This window comes from Trichogramma pretiosum, unplaced genomic scaffold (genome assembly GCF_000599845.2).
Source record: "Trichogramma pretiosum strain Unisexual culture from Peru unplaced genomic scaffold, Tpre_2.0 scaffold56, whole genome shotgun sequence".
Lineage (NCBI taxonomy): Eukaryota > Metazoa > Arthropoda > Insecta > Hymenoptera > Trichogrammatidae > Trichogramma > Trichogramma pretiosum.
The window spans coordinates 1,162,251-1,179,873 of NW_019641680.1; the positions used below are offsets into that span (position 1 = coordinate 1,162,251).

The window sequence follows — 17,623 nt, forward strand, 5'->3', positions numbered from 1 at the left end:
AACAATTTATCCATTACAAAATACAGTTTACCGACTAGTTTAATGACACTAGATGACAGTTATAATATTTAATGGTAATAATAGCATTTATTCCATAAATCGTATTTACATATAAAATACGCAATAACCGGGCTGAAGTATACACATAAAATTAATAACATAAAATTATCATTACCCGGCAATAAAGCCGTTTCGTTTCATTTTAATATACATATATTAAATAATAAACCACGATCGAGATTTCGAATAAACTTGACGCGACTGCACATACACGACCGGTATATAGCACAATACAGCCGCAATGCAACGAAATTTGCGCCTCGAGACATATGCGTATGCGCGCGTGTGTACACACACCGCGAAACCGGTCGGGCGTTGAAATTTTTTTTTTTTTACGCAGTCGAGGTGTCTTTTTTACAAAGTAACATATAAGAGCCGTAAGTACGTTCATCTTCGTACACATACAAAATAGCACGTTTAATAACTGCACACCGCATCGTGCGGTACTTTCACCTTCGAAAAAACGAACTTGAGATGTTCGTGAACAATTCGTTAATCGAGATACTTTTAATTCGAGCATTAAAAAATGTTGTACGCAGAGAACAGCGAGAAATAAAAAAAAAAGACGAAGCGTGTAAAACAACGAGCCACTTGTATTCATGAGCAGACGCAGTCGCTCTTAATTATCCGTATACGCGTCCGAGAAAGGATCCACTTATCAAGAATATTCAAGCTCGTATACCATATATATAAGCCCTTGGTATAATTCACCAAGTCACGAGCTCGAATTCCATCTCGAGTGCCTCGTGCATTTAACGCGCACTTTGACCCTTTCGTTTAGCATTACATTATACATATAAAATCGAGCGTTGATGAGCGATACAGCGGTACACGCCTGCAGGCGCCTACTACTTCATCGTCTCGCTCGCTTTATGTTCTTGTAAACTTAATACTATATGACTTTCACTTTCAATGAAAGACGTCGTCGTCGTTGTATATCTCGTTGTGGGTTTGTAACGAGTGATGTGTTTTTTTTTTGTTTACGTGAGATTAAAGCGCCTTATAAAATATTGTGTACGAGTGTGGAATATATATATCTCGGTGACGATTTCGATGCAACTTTTCATTTTTAATAACGAAAAAATATGTATCGTAGTTAATTTTTTATTTTCGCAAGACTAATATAGATATGCCATTTTACGATTCTCACATAGGAATTATTATGAGATTTTCTCATTGTATACCGATCCGTATATAATGGATATAGATTATACGAGCGCGTTGGATCGTATCATATGCTACTTCGCACGAATGCGGTGAGGCTGCTGCAGAACATCGCGTCAAAATTGCTTCCTCATAGATGAAGTAGGAAAATTTGATTTACACATTTGTAAACTAGATCGAATGCCTATACGTATGCATATTAAATTCTGTCTCGCTCGCTCGAGCGCATTGTATACTCGGCCTACGTGTTTTTTTTTTCTTTTACTTTCTATACTTTTGTTACTTTGTATAGACTCTGGTGTACAAAGTGCGGTACAGATCAGTAGCGAGCACGTGTCAACGACGTCGCAGCGCATACAAAACTCAGAGCTGCGAAGGTCGCGCAGCAATTAAGTGAATTTGGCGATAAAAGTGGAAAATTATTATATCACGAGAGCCCAGGATGATGACAAACACAAAGTCATCCTGGAGAGGTTGAAGAGCTCGAGAGAGAGCGTCGATTGGGAAATCGAGGAGGAACGACGCCGACTGCGTCGACGGGCGATCGGAAAGTACTTCCGAGCCTGCGGAAAATTTTTCGAGCCCGCGAGATCGATCGGCTTCTCGCGGACGATCTGCTGAAGAACAGACGATCGGCCAGATTGGTCGAAAAGATGGCGGTGGTGGGCTACAGAGACGAGCCCGACTTGGACGAGGACTCTCGGGATCAGTGACCGGGAACCTGGCCGAGAAGATGTCGAGGAGATTTTTCGAGTCTGCCGATTCTCTGCTGCGATATGATCTTGGAGAATCCGAGGAACGTAGATCTGTACGATATTTGCTTGGCGGTAAGACCGTGAAGTGACGTGCATGCATAAAAAACTAATAAAAGTATCATTAATCAACCAACTTTTTGTTCTGTGGCTTTTTTGACTCTTACCGCAAATAATTCAATAGAGAAGTATTTTTATTTTTTACTCATTTTGCACATTTTTCTAGTTACTCAAATGAGCGAACGAATGCACGATATTTTTTGAATTATGGCCGGAATTTAATTTATTTGATACGATTTATTAACAATCACACGGCTCTTGTACGTCAAGTGCCTTTTATTTTAATAGTAAACTTCGCAACTTTTTTTTATATTATCGAACGTACCGTAGTTAAATTCAATTAATGAATTACATAGCTCCTGGTAGATATGCTCTACGGTAATAATGACCCGATGACCAAAAAATGATTATTTAAAATGTTTTGAAACGATATAATCACAAGACGGATTGCACTATATTACGTCTACAACTTATTAAGCGCGTTTTAAATGAACTGAAAATGACAGTTTAGCTGTTTTTTTTTTTTTAAATTAGACCAGTTTTTAAATACTATAAGACTATTTTGAGCGTCTGCCGCTAGATGTCAAGTACCTTTAAGTCCGTAATCCCACAAGTGACAAAGTAAATACAATCAATAAATAAATACAATCAAGTAAGCAGTTTCTAAGTTTGGCTGTACTAGTGGCTCGAGGCATACGAAGTATAAAGCACTCTCCACAGATTCAGAGCTGCAAAAATACTTTTTCTAATTCAAAACACTTGTCCCTGTTCAGAAAAAGTCCAGAAAGAGCGTTTTGAAACAGCTGCACCTTGCGGATGTGATCTCTTTTGATTTGACGCACACCCGACGATGCAATTGCGTTTGGTAGTTGGGAGCTTGTTACGCGTATCTTTGTCTCTTGTATTGATGTTTGAGAAACGGCTTTTTTAGTTTCAGACATGATTCGATTCATTTTCGAATTTTGGAACGACATTCTTATATAGACGATCTTCGTAATCTGATGATTTGATTCGAATTGATAGATTACGAGTGTGTTGGATTGTATCAATTACGATATATTACCACCGCGTAAAGTATTTCATACTGTAAATCAGCAATCGACGCTTAAATAGTTCTTGATATCTTCTGAAAGTATCGAGTTCGCTACATTAGAGCTGCGATCGAAATAGACACACCTACGTTTTCCAAACGATCGTCGCGATGAATTCTAAAAACGGAGCTTGACTTCGTGCTTGTTGATGGCCTGTGCGAATTTACTAAAATAAGATTTTTTTTTTCATGTAAATGTCAAACGATTGACTCATGGAAAACGTGTGTATCTCCTAATTGTATTCCAAAATGTTCACTGAACCCAGATCGAATGGATAAATCATTCACACAGCTTCTGGTATAATTGACGAAACAGTTTCGTACTGTACACGCACATAACGAGCTGCTGCACGAAGAAAAAGTGAAACTCGTTGAGAACCGGCGATGCAGCTTGTGACTCAAATGCGGCGCATACACCTAGTTTTGCCTTTTTCAATCAGAAACTTATTACCTTGTCAGCTGTAGCGCGTGCGAGTAAACTGACAACAACTTTCGATCTTTTTTTTACCAAATGCATCTCTATACCCATAGCGAGCGGTTTCCGAAGAAATTGATAATGTACACGGGCTAAGTATTTATGCCGATGGAAAGATACCGAACGCGCTTAACATTTATTTTAATTTACTTTCGTTTCAACGAAACTATGGTTCATTTTGAAAATGAAAAAAAAAGGTCGGATATTATTTGCTATAATATTCAAATTGCGCGTGACTGGTGTCGATTAATTTTCATTAAGAATCGTTAATGGAATCAAAAAGTATTGATTGTCCTTAAATAAATATCATGGTTTAACTGTTTAGTAGTAGGTGTATTTAACATAAGTACGAAAATTTAATACAAGTTTCTTTGAGCGCATTTCATTAAATTTTATTTATAAATTTATGAGTATTAAATACCACGTCTTAACTTAACCAACTATTTTATAAATCAAGACTATTAAATCAATTTACATTCACATAATTAATTACATCTTCAACAATTTGTAAAAAAAAATCAATTAAAAAATTAATATTGCGGCAATTCTTTACACAGTTAAAATGTGTGACATATTTCGTCACATTCGAGTGTTAAAATCTTAATGAATAAAAATGAAAATTTTGAACAATTTTTTCAAACTAACTTATATCCGTCTGGCAAGAGTTTTCCTGTATGATTAAAATATCTGTTATAGAGTTCTTTTAAATATAATATTGCAGTGTTTATCCAATCTTCCATTATAACAGGAAATGCTTTGGCCAATTTTATAATTTCATGACGTATTCCCTTCAATGGAAAATCAAAGTGTTTTTCAACGTATGTGAAAAATTCCTCAGATTTTTCATAATTGTACACAGGAAAAACTGCTACAAATAATACAGCCAGTAACATGATGACAATGCTCAGTAGTACTGCTTGGTAAAATATCTGACATAAGGAATAACAAGTTCCACCTAAAAAACATATGCAATCAATGAAATTTCCCAATTCTGTTACTATGAAAAAATCATAATGAAAAGTATTTCATACCAATAGAAAAATTATTGTTGTTATGGAATTCATTCAAGGATGTTTCTTTTACTAAACCATTGTCCTTATCATCTTGTGCAGATACTTCATCACCTTCATTGATTATTTTGTCTTTGTCCGCATTCTTTTTTTTGTGTTTCTTCTTTTTATGTTTCTTTTCAGTTGTTACTACTACTTTTTCGCTTTCTGGAAAAATTTATATTTATTAATATATAATGCCTCATCAAAACCAATGAAAAATGCTATAATTTTACCTTGAGCAGCAGTCAAGCGTCTCAATTTCTCTTCTTCTATGGTTACTGCAACATTGGCCAGGTATTTGACTACATTTCGAGCACAATCTTGACACTCTTTAGGATTATTGCATGGACCGGCAATGCTAGCGACAGATGGGGTCAAAGGATTTTCCTTTAAATCCAACCATTTTAATTTTTTCAGCTGACCCAAACTCAACGGTAACCTACTGATTTGATTACCGTAAAGATCTAGGTGCCTCAACTGTTTCAAATCACCAAAATTTTCTGGTAACTCTGTGAGCTGATTTTTGCTTAAATCCAATTTGACTATTTGAGCAAGGGTTGCAAAATTTGGCTAAAAAATTATGGTCATATCTTAGTTGGATAATATTAAAATGTATATGAAGTAAGTATAAAAAGTCTCATAATTACGGGTAGAGTTGTGAGATAATTGTTGGAGAGATCCAAAATGGAAAATCTTCTAGCGATAGCCTAAAAATGATGTTCATTCGAATTAATTTTTGTATTAAATATTTTTAGTTGAAAATACTCACGATTTCTCTAACGGGCACATCCTCTAGTTCACACAGGCTCAGATCCAAATTATCATCAAACAATTTGTCTTTGATGTCCTTTGCACTCAATTTTCCAGGCATATTGCAAGCACACCTAAACAAAAACATACATTGCAGATCAATAAAATACCGTATTTCTGAACGAGATGTTTGGTTATTTTTTAGTAAACAAACGCACCAGAATATCGAATTTTTTTGGAGAAAAAAAATGACTCGGTTGTCAATCGATGCGAACGAACAATCTTTCGGTTCAATAAGCAAATCACAGAATCACGTATTTGATGTTATCTGGGAGCAAACGCCGATTGTTGACGTATACAAATTTCATGTCCACGGGCCAACTCGCTGCAGCCGGCGGCTTGTGTATATATTTTAGACAGTCAGCGATCCACTGTTTTTATTACGCATTTTTTCATCGAAGATTTTGAATGCTTATAGTAAACAAGCGAGACGCCTGCATTATGAGAATCGTAGTCGCGCTGCTTTTTGGACTTTAATGATTAAATAGCGAACGATGATCATTCTAGCGGTCGATGAATTTTCTGCTGCAATGTTTTGCAGCGGACCTTTAATTTCTTAGGCATAGTTATACTTGTGTGTTAGCATCGTACTGTTGGTAAAGGACAAAACTGCACCGGTCTTTGAGAGAGTATTATTCGGGCATGGTAATACCGAAATCTATAATTATTGTTCAAAGTAACAATACTGTAAAAGAAATACTTTATTTTTAATAATATTGTAAAAAAGCTCTAAATTTTCATAATTGTCATCGTCAAAACTGAACTGTTTTGATGAGAAAAAAATGGATGGGAATTGGGAATGAAAGAGTTTTTTGTTGTTTCGATGAGTTGGCAAGCAATGACTTGGGTGTGTTATATTTTATAATATACACAAAGCCGGCTTTCTACTTCTGTCCATCCCCTCCTCTAACGACTATATACACTTTCACGTGAAATCTGCACACACTGTTGCACGTCTCGTACATAAAATTGTGATTCAATTTGTGGTATTATTATTTCGCTGACACTCGAGCATCGCTCGCCTTTTTTGCCCCAGCTGTGGAAGAAAGGAATGCGCTCCGATTAGATAAAAAAAGTTATACTTTCAAGAAGACGGTGAACATTTTGGCGAGAGAATCAACATAATCAGAGTTTCAACTACGAGAGCCTTGCAAACGCGTATATTGAACATGGCACTCCCTTCGGTGTTGACTAAGCTTTTCAAGTAAGGGTTTTCATTCACTTTGATGAATTTTAATTGATAGCGTATACCGATTGAAGACGATTGAACAATTTTTCTTTGACAAAAAATAGGCACATCGACTGCAACAAAGTCAAATACATCGAGAACCTGGCGCAAGCTGTGGCCATCAAATCTGTATCGGCATGGCCTGAAAGCCGAGGAGAAATTGTCAAGATGATGCATTGGGCCGAAAATGAGTTCAAAAAACTGGGCGCCACTACTGAACTCGCTGATCTGGGCACACAAAAGTTGGTCTCGGGCCGAGAACTGCCTCTTCCACCCGCTCTTTTGGGAACCCTTGGAAACGACCCCAAGAAGAAGACTGTACTCATTTATGGTCATTTGGATGTTCAGCCTGCCCTGAAAGAAGATGGATGGGACACTGATCCATTCGTTTTGACTGAAAAGGATGACAAACTTTACGGAAGAGGCAGTACCGATGATAAAGGTCCTGTATTGTGCTGGCTTCATGCCTTACAAGCTTATCAAGATCTTGGAGAAGAAATTCCTGTCAATGTTAAAGTAAGTTAAATATATACTTTTATCCAATAAATCATAATTAATAAATTGTTTCTCCCAGTTTATATTTGAGGGAATGGAAGAAAGTGGCAGCGAGGGTTTAGATGAATTACTCTGGTCCCGTAAAGACTCTTTCCTCAAAGGAGTTGATTATGTTTGTATATCTGACAACTACTGGATGGGAACAACTAAGCCTTGCATTACTTATGGCTTGAGAGGTGTTTGCTATTTCCAATTGAAAGTATCTTGTGCCAAGAAAGATCTTCACAGTGGAGTTTTTGGAGGAACTGTTCATGAGGCTATGTCTGATTTAATTTGGATGATGAATACCCTTGTTGATGTTAATGGAAAAGTTCAAGTTGAAGGAATATATGATAATGTAGCTAAAATTACTCCAGAAGAATTAAAAATTTATGACAATATTGAATTTGATGTTAATGAATATAAAGGTAGCTGTGGTGCCACAAAATTGCCTCATAATGAAGATAAGGTATGAAATATTTAAATAAGTTTGAATAGTTTACAAGTAATTGCAATTAAATGATAAATTCTGCAGGCTCAATTACTGATGCATCGCTGGCGCAACCCTACTCTATCTCTGCATGGAATTGAAGGTGCATTTTATGAACCTGGAGAAAAAACTGTGATCCCTGGTACCGTCATTGGTAAATTTTCATTGCGAATCGTGCCAGATATGACTCCAGAAGAAGTTGAAAAGAAAGTCAAAGCATACGTCGAAAAAATGTGGAAACTTCGTGGTAGTCCAAATAGCATGACTATTAACATGAGCCATGGTGGTAGATGCTGGGTGTCAGATCCAAATCATCCGCATTATGTAGCTGCTCGCATAGCTACAAAACATGTATATCAAGTGGATCCTGATCTCACTCGTGATGGTGGATCTATTCCTGTAACATTGACTTTCCAGGAAGTAACTGGAAAGAATGTTCTCTTACTACCTGTTGGAAGTGGTGATGATGGTGCTCATTCACAAAATGAAAAATTAAATGTTCGCAATTATATCGAGGGTGTAAGTGTATTGCTTCTTTAAATTATTACAATTTTTTAAATTTTACAATGAGAATTTTTTATATTTCAGACTAAACTTTTGGGGGCATACCTGTATGAGGTCTCACAGACATAAAGTGATCATCTGTGGTCAACTATACTTTAAAGTAAAGCATTTATGTATTTTTAAATGAGTCATTAAGGTGATCAAACATTTATTTATCTAATAAATAAATACATATGTTGTAATTTTATCAGAAAAATTTTATACCTGTATTTTTATATCCATAATTTTTAAAAAGTATCACATAAATTAAAATGTTTCAATAAGATATTTTTAAACATTTTTTATATTCTAATCTTGATAATGATTAATCTTCAAGACCCAAGCAGGCTCTCCTTTATGAGCAGTGGAAGGTAGAAAAACTTCAATATGATTTGATTTTACTTGCCACTGGAAATAATCACAAGTTACAGAATTTATCCACTATGAAATTAAAAATTTAACCTACTTTTATATTTTCCTTGTTTCCTAATAATAATATTTTTGACTCAGGGGTAAGTTTAACAGCATTACTCAATCTAAGGGTGTTATCTGAGGGCCATGATAATGTTGTAGCATAGAGATTGCCATCTGCACCTTGTGTATACCAAACATCTCCTGATAAAGTATCATTTTGAATTTTCCATGGTTTGGTTTTGTAAATAGCTTCACCATTTACAGATAACCATTGACCTGATACAAATTAATGCACTTATTATAAATTTCTTCATTATTTCATAAAATTTTACAAAGATTATTACTTGCCTACTCCTCTTAATCTTTCTTCAAATATAGCTGGTATCATACCATCTTTTGTTGGACCTACATTCATTAATAAATTTCCTCCAGTACTGACTGTAATAACTAATTCTTTGACAAGATCTTTAAGAGTAAAATAATCTTCTAACTTGGCATTCCTACGAAAGCCCCAGGACTGTTTATCAATAGTCATAGCATTTTCCCATTTATGCTTTTGTAAAGTACCTTTTGAATACCAAAATATTACTTAAAATTTTACTAAAATTAATTTTTCTTAATATTACCTGGACTAAAACGATCTTGACAATTATAAAAATCACCATGTCTACAAGATGTATTAACACCCCAACGATCATTTGTAACTATGGTACTTTTTACAGGGCTATCATTATAAAGCCAAGATAAAAATTCTTTAGATTCCCAGTAATTTTCCGATGCTTCCCAATCTCCATCTGACCACAAAACCTCAGGCTTATAGGTTTCAATTAATTCTTTCATTTCTGGGATAATTTTATTTTTGACAAACACATTAGTTGTAAAGTTATTTTTTTTATCATGAAGATACAATGGATTGAACCACTCAAATAATGAGTGATATAGACCAAATCTTAAATTAGTATTTTTTCTCACGGCTGTAGCTAATTCACCTGCAAATAATTATATATTTTAAATAGTGTGGGGTGTTAATAGTAAATTTTAATAAAATGATCAAAGCAATAACCAATCAAGTCTTTGTGAGGTCCCACATCCATACTATTCCAACTAAATGAATATTTAGAAGGCCAAAGAGTGTAGCCTTCATGATGTTTACTGGTCAAAACTATGTATTTTGCACCAGAAGCTTCAAAAATTTCAGCCCACTGGGAGGCATTATAAAATTCTGCAGTGAAATCTTTGGCAAATTCTTGATAAGTAAAACCTGGCTCGAAATGTTTGTGCATAAATTGTACATACTTTGGAACAAAACCTACATTTAATATAAGCATCATGTTTCTTAATTATAAATTTTTACTCGTACTTTATAGATACAACTAAAAAGTTAAGCTTACTTTTCCAGTTAATCCAAAACCATTCTGAACCAAAACTAGGAACGCTAAAAACACCCCAATGAATAAAAATTCCAAACTTAGCATCATCAAACCAAGACGGCAAAGGTCTAGAATCTAAACTATTCCAATTAGGCTCGTATTTCACTTGTAAATCATGAGCGTTGATTATATGAATTCCACTTGCAACTGCACATAATGCAATGTAGCACAAGAAAACCAGTTTAAGAGCCATCATATAGCACTGGCAATTTCTGTGTCACCAGTTTTTAACTTCTTGCAAGATTTTCATACAGAGAACGTTATCTTATCACAAATTGCATACAATATTATTAAGTTGTTTTTACTGAAAGTTAACCAATTCCTGATTAAGATAGAATATAATTATATTATCTGTCAAACTTGAATGCACAAAAAAATATCACTGGACACACGAATTTGTGAGATAGATAAAAAAGAAAATTTATTGATCTATGTGAGTTACATTAAGCGTTAAGAATTTAAAATAATACATTTCTTAGTTCTATGATTGATTTTGCGCAGTCTAAAATTAGCGTGCGTCGAACACAACGAGACGCTTGGTGCGTTTCTTGTACATGATTCTGTAACCGCACTCGCGACAACGAATTGGATCTTTGGGTTTGATATCATTGTCATGATGGCACTCTCCGCAAATGTAAACCATGGATTTCGGTGCGCTCGTGCTGTCTGTTTTTGTTGTGGTCGACGAATCCATCTTCCTATTGGATGAAAATAAAGAAAGAGATAAAAACGATAAGGTTAATTAGATACTGAAAGTCTTTAAAGTTAGATTTGTATTTTGAATGGAAAATTGAACGTACCTCTTTATATGATTTAAAGTATATTTCGAAAAAAGCGAGCTATTTATCAATAACTAGCTCGAGTAATTTAATGATGAAATTATGCGTTCGTTGACGTTGTTTTTCTATCGATCGATCTTACACGTGGAGTGAATTACTCGAATGATCCGACCACTGCAGTCGACTGACAACTCGTACAAAAACTGAAACTATCGCACATGGGCTCTAATTCGAAGCCGGCTAGACCGAGAGGTGCGTTGCGTTGCGTCAGTGCGAGGCGTCGATAGATGGAGCGTTTCGCGCTTCTTTACCGATGGTGGTAAATAAGTACGATCTGTTGAATGAGTATAATTATGCCTGCGGCTCCGACATTATAATATAAAAATTATTATGATTATAAATTTCCGTTGTGTACAGATGCAACGGCGCAGCGTCATCTTATGCCCGTGAGGGTTTTTTTACGCGTTACTGTAAAAATTATGACAGCGGGCCAAGTATATACAACATAATTATTTTCAGCCGGGATCGATTGCGTGGATCACTACATGTCTCGTCAAAATACTGCAAAAACTAACGTATCAATCGTTGAAAAATTCAAAAATTGTGAATATATGTATTTTTATGATCATAGATTAATGAAACGATAAACTCGAAGATTATTTTTTGAGTTGTTTGTTGATATTTACAGTGAAACCTTTACCCACTTCATTAAACTGCCGTATTTTAAATACTACTTAAATTGGTAGTCCAAACAATGTTAATAATTTTTTTGAATATAGAATTTCAGAAAGATCGGACATTTTTTTCACGAAAAACGGCCAATTAAACTATTACGTTAGCGCGAGTTCTTTCCGTGCTCGCTGGCGTTGTCAGAGCTGAACCCCGTGCACGCACAGGAAAAACTTGCGCCTTCGGCGCAGGTTTCCATTTAATATTGAACACGCGTGCAGCAGCACACCAGTACATCTCGGTCTTTCCGTGTAACGAGGTAATTTTAAACCAAATTCTTTTGGAAAACCAAAGCAAGTCTGTTATTCTTACTTACAATTAGTTATTTTAGTCGGAAGGTTTAGATTGTGTTCAGCGGAATCAAAATGTTTACAGTGAGAAGATTATTAAGTGTGGGCCTTCGAACGACCCTGCCACAGTTGAGAGAAAATGCGAGGAGTGTACAAAGTCTGCCGTCTCCTGTTCTCTCCGTCGATAAAAGCGTGGCGAACGAGTCACGAAAGGCATCCCCGTGGAGAACTGGGCCCAAGTCACCCGAAGTTGTGGAGGATGATGAAAGGTTAAAAAAAATTTACGAGGTTATAGAATTGGACTACACGTGCCCGAAGTGCAATGGAATCAATGACATAGTCGCCATCAAAAAGGCCTACGAGCGGGGTTCAATATCGCGTAGATGCCGCGGATGCGGAACTCAAGTTGCCGTTGTCGACCATTTAGCATGCACCGTAGACCACGAGTTGTGCAAAAGTATACGAGTTATACGTTAAGTAAAAACTTGTTGAATTTTATCATTGAGAATCATAAAATGTAATGAAATGTATATCATTTATGTAGTAAATTGCACATGTAGAGGTCGAATTAATTTATAAACAAAACTTTCAATAAAAATTAAAAATGTTACAGATAAAACTTTTGAATCACATGTTAATTTTCCTAGTATCACTGACTTCTTCCATAGAATCTATATTATGTAGAAGCTTTGACCATCAATTTCAGACCAGTAAGGAATCTATTGATAAATTTTGAAAAAAAAAAACAGAAAAACTCTTAATGTAAACTTACCTTTATGTACTTATCAGACATGGCATCTATCTTAAAACTAAGTAATTTTCTATAAATAATCTTGATATAATTGTGGGCAGTTTAGAACGTAGTCGAGAAAACCTTTTACAAGATAGAAGGAGCTTACTGAAGTTATCTATAAAATCGAACCAATCTTTGTTTTCAATATAGCGACCATCATACTACAATGCAAATTGTAAAATTAAATAATTGATTGTATCGCTACTCTTTACTTTGCTACCAAATACTTAGATGCCTACTGATCATCAGTTACAGTATTCCAAACCCTGTTTGCTTCATTATTGAAAATTACTTTTGGTGATAAAAATTGTGATTAACCCTTTAACGCTCGAAGTGACCATTTTTGGACAACATTTATCGCGATGAATTACACCGACTAAAAATTGTTTAAAAAATTTTTCAGACATGATTTCTCACGTAAAATTTAATGTACTTTTCGAATCCGGGGTCAGAATTAAAAAAAATCATTCAATAAAAAGTTATAAACAATTTTGTAAAAAAAAAACATGAAATTTCGAGAAAAAAATCTCGTTCAACTCAAATTTCAACACGGAAAGAAGGTTCGCTCGTGGGTCTCACGCATATAAATTTGGTCAATGGCATGTATACTTTATTGTAAAATAGTTATATGACGAAATTCAAAATGGCGATCATCAATTCGGCTCTCGAAGACCTGTATGTCATAAAATGATTTCGACAATTTTTAACTCGATAACCATCAACTTTACAAGAAAAAGTTGTGGAATAAAAAGTGTTTAGAATTGATCAAAGAACATGCCTGAATTTTTTCAGAATTTTCGGAGCGATTTTTGGATTTCTGGATAACACCATTTTTTCAAAAATCCAAAAATCGTTCCGAAAAATTCTGAAAAAAATCAGGCGTGTTCTTTGATCAATTCTAAACCCTTTTTGTTCTATAATTTTTTCTCGTAAATTTGATGGTTATCGAGTTAAAAATTCTTGAACGTTCTCAGCCAAAATCAAAAATCAAAAATGAAACCGAAAGTTTGTCTTGGTGCAGGTAGTACATATGCCGCCGTTGTACTTCCATACGCGACAATTCGGTTGACATAAGCACGCTCGACGATTCGGGCGATATCGGTGGCTGTATCAGTGGTTGCACTGACTGCTCTATATTTTAAGGAAGGATATTAATATTATTGGCAATGCTTTTGATATATCGCTCCGAAAGAATCTTTTCAAAAATGAGGAGATAATTGTTCAGTATGAACTGGAAACACCCGTTGGTACAGCTTTCGTGAAAAGTTGACTCGAAGATACCAATTTTACTGTATTTTACAAAATTACTGTGTTACACGGGACCGCGCGGGAGAAAGCAGGGATGTACACTCAGCGGCGTCAAACTCTCAAACTTTAGAAAGTCCAGCGTAGTATGGAGGCGTTGCCTATATGTGCTTCCAGTGTCCGATTACACAGCTTTCACTTTCGCCTCTGCGCACAGCTCTTGCAGCTTCGACCACGTGTTCTTTTACTCTCTGCATAGATCAAAGTGCACGTCTATACAGTCAGTACAAACTACAACGTCGCGGTGTAAGCAGCAATATTGTCTCGTTGATTTTGGAAGGAAAAAACTAATATATTTTTTAAATAATCGCTGTTTGCGTGTCGCGTGTTACAGTGTTCAAAATTTATAATGTCTTCGTCAAGTGTCAGATCCGACGAACAACGCGTGGAGCATCCAAAATTGAACGAATTGAAGAAGTTACGAGAAATTTACTTCTTGAAGATAAAAAGCCATCGAAGGCTATTTGTCGGGGAATTTGGACCTTTGATAAGAGATTGGAGGGAACAACTTCCAAATCTGCGCGACATCTTTACAAGGCAAGAGATGGATTGGCTTCTCGAGGCGAGCATCGATCCGTTTGACCAGCATCGAGAAATAGTTGATTTCTTCATTAGTTGCGGCTACAAAGACGAGCCCGACTTGGACGAGAACGGTAAGCCACTGCTGCGTCGCGCCACAGCAGTAAACCAGATAGATAACTCCAGCTTTCGCCTGGACTGTATGAAAAGTGAAGTGTTGAAAAATCTATTCAAAATTTACGACAAATTTGACGTAAATTATATGGACGAGTCGGGCTACACTCATTTCCACGTGGCCTGCAAGTACGGACTGGCCGACGTTGCGGAGAAGTTCCTCGAGCTCGGCCAGGATCCCAATTGCCTTCCGGTTCGTGGCGCTGTCGATCCGCCGCTGCACTTGGCTCTCACCTCCGGTCACGAGGAAGTCGCCGTATTATTGTTGAAACACGGCGCCGATCCGAATCTTGCCAACTGGCTCGGATGGACTGCTTTGCACGTCATGAGTAATCTAAACACCGATGGTTACTATATGATGAAGATGTTGTTGGAGATCTGCGACGAAAAACATCTGTCAGTAAAAATCGACGCCCCGGACAATGAGGGCAACACACCATTGCACTTGGCTACTTGGTACAGAAACGCGCAGGTGGTCGAGTTGCTGCTAAGACGTGGCTCCGATCCGAATTGGGTCAACGATAAAGGAGAGACACCTTTGCATAGTATAGCCCAACAATACGGTGCATGTGAGATAGTAGAGCTATTTTTCCAAATCAACGACGAATTGAATCAGCTGGTGCAGATCAACGCCCGTGACAAGTCGGGTAATACACCGCTACACTTGGTACCGAAAATCCAGAAAGAATCAGTCGATTTGATGCTGAGGAGAGGCGCCGATCTGTCTCTAGTCAACGAAAAAGGAGAGACTCCTCTGCACCTCGTTGCCAAGCACGGCCGCGGAGTGGATCTATTTTTCAATGTAATCGGAGACATGAAGCAGACGGTGCGGATCGACGCCCGGGACAATTCGGGTCGAACAGCGCTGGAATGGGCCGTGGCGAGTTGCTGTCCGCCGGCCGTCGAGAGTCTTCTGGAACACGGCGCCGACGTGTCCGGATTCGTTTTTCCGACCGCGGCAGACTTTGACGACTACAGGAAATATCAACCGTACGATTATTTAAGATCTTTCCCTGTCGAGAATTGTTCTGTAATTAGACTGGCCGAGGCGACTGGTCTGCTGGCCATCGTCGAACTGCTCGAGACAAATGTAGGTCAGGAACTGGACCTCGATGACACCCTGAAGGTCATGGGATTTTTCGACAAGTACGAATTGTACGAAAGTGCGACTTTTTCGACCACTAAGGATGTCGACGATTTGGTAGATTCAATATTCGAAGAGATGGTGGAAAATTCCACGTATATGGATTACTTCAAGTTCGCGAGCTCGTACACGTTGTTAAACCTCGACTACAAGTCTAAGGAGGCTTGTGATTTGCGTTTGTGCGAGAAAGTAACGAGGAAATTTTTTCGCGAATGGGCCCTGGATTGCTTTATGGCATTGATACACTATCGGCTGCCAATTCCCTGTTGTGACATGATTATAGACCAGCTAACGAACAAAGATTTGTATAATATTTGCTTGGCGGCTAAAGGTCAAACTGATAAGCAAGATAAAATATAAATGTAATAGAAAATGTAATAAAACGTAACAACGAAAGACCCGTTGGAGCTGAAAAAGCTCCAAAAAGGCTAAAAATTGAATGTTAATATGATAATATAAAATGTAAAAGGAGTGAAAAAGATGATGATTTATGTCGGATATTTGCTTGGCCGGCTGCGGGTCAAAACTCGTGATGATGACAATAATCATACTTGGAATAATTTTTTGCTTCCTCATAGAGGAAGTTTTGTGATGGGATACATTTAGGCTTTCGTATATAATTATCGTAGGATATATTTAATGATATTTCTATATACTAGATCGAATTTTTGACACATTTTGGAATGTATGTGGGTGTATGCGGCTGTATGGCTGTGTAGAGCGATTTCTCGATAACGGTAGCACGTATCGTGACGGGGGAGGGCTTATTTTTTTCGTTATGACATAGGGACGAAGCCAGAAAAATTCATTTATCGATAAACGTAACGTTTTTTTTTCTATTTAAGAAAAAAATTTTTTTTTTTTGCATTGTTTGTTTGAGATACCCGATAAAGCTGAGAGGCGCTTTCGTTTCGCTTTCGTAATTAGAAAGATGATATTAATATTTTCAAATTATTTTTAAATTAAAAAAAAAGTATGAGGAAGCTACTTGCCAATACATTGGCAGCGGTTTTTTATGTATCTTCAATGAATAAAAAAATACATTTAATAAAACGAGTTTCCATTTGTCCGAGCCAACAGGAGGCTTAATTATTTTTCATTTTGCTTCCTCATAGAGGAAGCTTTGTGATAGGCGTCAAAACTACTTTTTGTTTTAGAAGTCCTAGGATAATTTTGGTTAAATATTCGGAATTGTCATTGAATTCTGAACAAATGTCTGTATGTATGTGTGTGTGTGTGTGTGTATGTACGTCTGGTGGTCTGGAACCAGTGTAACTTTTGAACGGAGGCACTTAGCGAGACGTAGTTCGGCTAGTTTTGAAGGATTCATGTGTCGTAAGAAGTGTCAAAAACTTATTTTAGGATCCAGCAAGTAGTTAAAAAGTCTGTTAAAAGATAAATATTTTTATTATAAAATATTTAATGGGCAAACTGTATTTAGCGTAATTTTTATTTTGATAGTTTTTTTTCTATACAATTATACATTACGCTATACAAACAAAAAGTTGTAATAACAATAATGAAATAATTAAGTATATTACCCATTTGGTAAATATAAATATCGAAAAAATTAAATGTATAAAACGTACATAGCTAACATATAACGTAAAAATCGTTAAGAAAACTGTTAATTATTTTATGAAGAACAATATTAAGTCATAGACGAGGAAATATAGCACCGATAATGTCGAAATCTCCGAAATGTGGTTTTCGGCATTCGATTTGGGAGAGCGTTTAGAAACTTAGTGAACAAAATTTACAAGGAAAAAATGAAAATTTTCATCTTCG

The 17,623-nt window shown here is 36.4% G+C and overlaps 4 protein-coding genes across 5 annotated transcripts; 1 reads left to right on the forward strand and 3 right to left on the reverse strand.

Moving 5' to 3' along the window:
• Positions 1-3,973: 3,973 nt before the first annotated feature.
• On the reverse strand, positions 3,974-5,901 carry LOC106654918 (leucine-rich repeat-containing protein 59). The gene is made up of 6 exons (XM_014375059.2): positions 5,622-5,901; positions 5,423-5,537; positions 5,301-5,360; positions 4,887-5,223; positions 4,633-4,818; positions 3,974-4,556 (listed from the first exon to the last, which is right to left on the reverse strand). The coding sequence occupies exons 2-6, from the start codon at positions 5,522-5,524 to the stop codon at positions 4,237-4,239; spliced, it is 1,005 nt and encodes a 334-aa protein (XP_014230545.1). The 5' UTR covers positions 5,525-5,537; positions 5,622-5,901; the 3' UTR covers positions 3,974-4,236.
• A 495-nt stretch (positions 5,902-6,396) lies between these two features.
• Positions 6,397-8,461, forward strand: LOC106654916 (cytosolic non-specific dipeptidase). The gene is made up of 5 exons (XM_014375056.2): positions 6,397-6,667; positions 6,757-7,207; positions 7,266-7,694; positions 7,761-8,234; positions 8,304-8,461. The coding sequence occupies exons 1-5, from the start codon at positions 6,633-6,635 to the stop codon at positions 8,346-8,348; spliced, it is 1,434 nt and encodes a 477-aa protein (XP_014230542.1). The 5' UTR covers positions 6,397-6,632; the 3' UTR covers positions 8,349-8,461.
• A 35-nt stretch (positions 8,462-8,496) lies between these two features.
• On the reverse strand, positions 8,497-10,490 carry LOC106654917 (alpha-L-fucosidase). Of its 2 annotated transcripts, XM_023460939.1 has the most exons (7): positions 10,408-10,490; positions 10,064-10,337; positions 9,736-9,981; positions 9,299-9,661; positions 9,021-9,239; positions 8,725-8,948; positions 8,497-8,666 (listed from the first exon to the last, which is right to left on the reverse strand). In XM_023460939.1, exons 2-7 carry the CDS (start codon positions 10,296-10,298, stop codon positions 8,568-8,570), a joined length of 1,386 nt encoding a protein of 461 aa, XP_023316707.1. In that variant the 5' UTR covers positions 10,299-10,337; positions 10,408-10,490; the 3' UTR covers positions 8,497-8,567. The 2 variants fall into 2 exon arrangements, with proteins under 2 accessions (XP_023316707.1, XP_014230544.1); XM_014375058.1 differs by having other exon boundaries at positions 10,064-10,422.
• Positions 10,491-10,497: 7 nt separating this feature from the next.
• On the reverse strand, positions 10,498-11,112 carry LOC106654919 (DNA-directed RNA polymerases I, II, and III subunit RPABC4). Its single transcript, XM_014375060.2, has 2 exons — positions 10,903-11,112; positions 10,498-10,800 (listed from the first exon to the last, which is right to left on the reverse strand). Exon 2 carries the CDS (start codon positions 10,794-10,796, stop codon positions 10,611-10,613), a length of 186 nt encoding a protein of 61 aa, XP_014230546.1. The 5' UTR covers positions 10,797-10,800; positions 10,903-11,112; the 3' UTR covers positions 10,498-10,610.
• Between the last annotated feature and the right edge of the window lie 6,511 nt (positions 11,113-17,623).

Coding starts and splice junctions, on each gene's coding strand:
- LOC106654918 (XM_014375059.2), bottom strand. CDS start 5,524: ATGCCTGGAAAATTGAGTGCAAAGGACATCAAAGACAAATTGTTTGAT. Junction 4,819..4,886: donor ACGCTTGACTGCTGCTCAAG/GTAAAATTATAG, acceptor AAATTTTTCCAG/AAAGCGAAAAAGTAGTAGTA. Junction 4,557..4,632: donor CAACAATAATTTTTCTATTG/GTATGAAATACT, acceptor TATGTTTTTTAG/GTGGAACTTGTTATTCCTTA.
- LOC106654916 (XM_014375056.2), top strand. CDS start 6,633: ATGGCACTCCCTTCGGTGTTGACTAAGCTTTTCAA. Junction 7,695..7,760: donor TGCCTCATAATGAAGATAAG/GTATGAAATATT, acceptor TAAATTCTGCAG/GCTCAATTACTGATGCATCG. Junction 8,235..8,303: donor TTCGCAATTATATCGAGGGT/GTAAGTGTATTG, acceptor TTTATATTTCAG/ACTAAACTTTTGGGGGCATA.
- LOC106654917 (XM_023460939.1), bottom strand. CDS start 10,298: ATGATGGCTCTTAAACTGGTTTTCTTGTGCTACATTGCATTATGTGCA. Junction 9,982..10,063: donor GTTTTGGATTAACTGGAAAA/GTAAGCTTAACT, acceptor TATTAAATGTAG/GTTTTGTTCCAAAGTATGTA. Junction 8,667..8,724: donor GAAACAAGGAAAATATAAAA/GTAGGTTAAATT, acceptor GATTATTTCCAG/TGGCAAGTAAAATCAAATCA.
- LOC106654919 (XM_014375060.2), bottom strand. CDS start 10,796: ATGGATTCGTCGACCACAACAAAAACAGACAGCACGAGCGCACCGAAA.